Raw genomic sequence first — 1,980 nt, 5'->3', positions numbered from 1 at the left:
ACATGAACTTCTAACTTGTTGTCTCTTGAGGTCTCTGGGTGAGACTTGGATCCAACTTGTACAAATGCAAAGCAAAAGTCAAACATAAAATAATAATAATAATAATAATAATAATCTATTTGAAAATGATACCAGGCTTACCATCTCTACAGGAGGTGCAAAAAATCGTGCTAACTGGAACGACTCATGTACTGAGAAGAGCATTATCGCTGTGAAAACAACATCCATTCATGTTTTGTTTGTTTTTTTTCAATACATGTTTTACCTATGAATTTGCGTGTGTAAACTGGGAATGCATACAACGTTTCTCTGCCCTAGGTGTACGGAAAACACTCAGCGAGAAATGGGAAAAAATTTGAAGAAAGAAGAAGAAAAAAAAACATAATAATAATAACAACAACAACAACAGTAATAATAATAATAATAACAATATTGTTGCCAGTACCACCTGACTGGCCTTCGTGCCAGTGGCACGTAAAATCAGCCACTACACTCTCGGAGTGGTTGGCATTAGGAAGGGCATCCAGCTGTAGAAACTCTGCCAAATCAGATTGGAGCCTGGTGTAGCCATCCGGTTTCACCAGTCCTCAGTCAAATCGTCCAACCTATGCCAGCATGGAAAGCGGACGTTAAACGATGATGATGATGTTGTGTATATACCTATGTGTGTATGTGCTGTAATGTTGCATGAGGTGTGATATCTTGTGATGTTTTGTCTTTCCAGTGTGTGAAGATAATCCCTGGGCCAAGATCTCCAGACCCTAATATCCCAGAATGGGACTGGGAAGATGTGGAGCAGCCCGTTTCCTCAGTTGTTGCCATCCCCCCTATTAACTTTCAGAAGGTAAGTACTACATCATCATCAACATCAGCATCATCGTCACAACCACTACCACCACCACCACAACCACTATATATATACATATATACATATATACATATATGGCTTCTTATAGTTTCTTATAGTTTCTTATTTCTTTATTGCCCACTCTCTGCTTCATACACACACACACAGAGTCACCCGTTCAATTACCTACACACACTCACACAGGCGCACACACGCATTTACACAAACACACATGAACGCACGCATTCACACAAACACACATACACGCACATGAACGCACGCATTCACACATACACGAACATGAGCGCATGCATTCACACATACACGAACATGAACGCACGCATTCACACAAACACCCATATACGCACATGAACGCACACATTCACACATACACGAACATGAACGCACGCACAAACACACATACACGCACAAACACACATACACGCACATGAACGCACGCATTCACACATACACGAACATGAACGCATGCATTCACACATACACGAACATGAACGCACGCATTCACACAAACACACATACACGCACATGAACGCACGCATTCACACACACGAACATGAACGCATGCATTTACACATACACGAACATGAAAGCACGCTTTCACACAAACACACATACACGCACATGAACACACACACACACACACACGTTACTATGACAGAGTTGTCTCCCTGACACTACAAATTTTTCTCTTTCCCTCAGACGAAATCTGACAAACTCCTTTCTATATTCGATGTGTTTTACCTCAAACCGTAAGATCGCCATTTTGGCGATCTTACGAATATTGTTCATTTTCAACCCCGTATATCGTACGCCCTAGGGATTTTGACCGTTAAATTTTGGAGAAAAAATGCAGATTTATACTCAAGGATTTACGGTAGACAGACAGATAGATAAATAAATAGATAAATAGATATAAAATATACAAGAATAAGGGCAGGGAATCGTCAATTAATAATAGAATTAATAATTAACAATTTTGCCAAGTAGTTCAGTATGAAAAAACCTTTATCGGTAAAACCATTTATCATCATAAATATACAGGGATTAGCATTGAGTTGCTTCTCCAACATACTGAAAATTTAGAAATAGCAGTAAAAAGAACTACTGATTCT

The 1,980-nt window shown here is 39.4% G+C and overlaps 2 protein-coding genes across 2 annotated transcripts in view; both read left to right on the top strand.

Annotated features, from left to right (window-relative positions):
- LOC106875122 (inositol hexakisphosphate and diphosphoinositol-pentakisphosphate kinase 2) overlaps nt 1-1,980 on the top strand; it is a gene marked incomplete at its 5' end in the record, with an annotated part of 104,900 nt that overhangs the window by 98,904 nt on the left and 4,016 nt on the right. The window contains one exon of the mRNA XM_052977751.1: nt 725-844. Coding sequence (XP_052833711.1) covers nt 725-844 — 120 coding nt within the window. The remainder of the gene's footprint in view (nt 1-724; nt 845-1,980) is intronic.
- Nucleotides 689-1,980, top strand: part of LOC128251185 (uncharacterized) — a 19,476-nt gene continuing 18,184 nt past the window's right edge. The window contains exon 1 of the mRNA XM_052977750.1: nt 689-844. The gene's annotated coding sequence lies outside the window, so the exon portion shown is untranslated. The remainder of the gene's footprint in view (nt 845-1,980) is intronic.

The sequence above is a fragment of the Octopus bimaculoides genome, chromosome 28, assembly GCF_001194135.2.
Source record: "Octopus bimaculoides isolate UCB-OBI-ISO-001 chromosome 28, ASM119413v2, whole genome shotgun sequence".
Taxonomy (NCBI): domain Eukaryota; kingdom Metazoa; phylum Mollusca; class Cephalopoda; order Octopoda; family Octopodidae; genus Octopus; species Octopus bimaculoides.
This window is presented reverse-complemented; position numbering and strand designations above follow the sequence as displayed.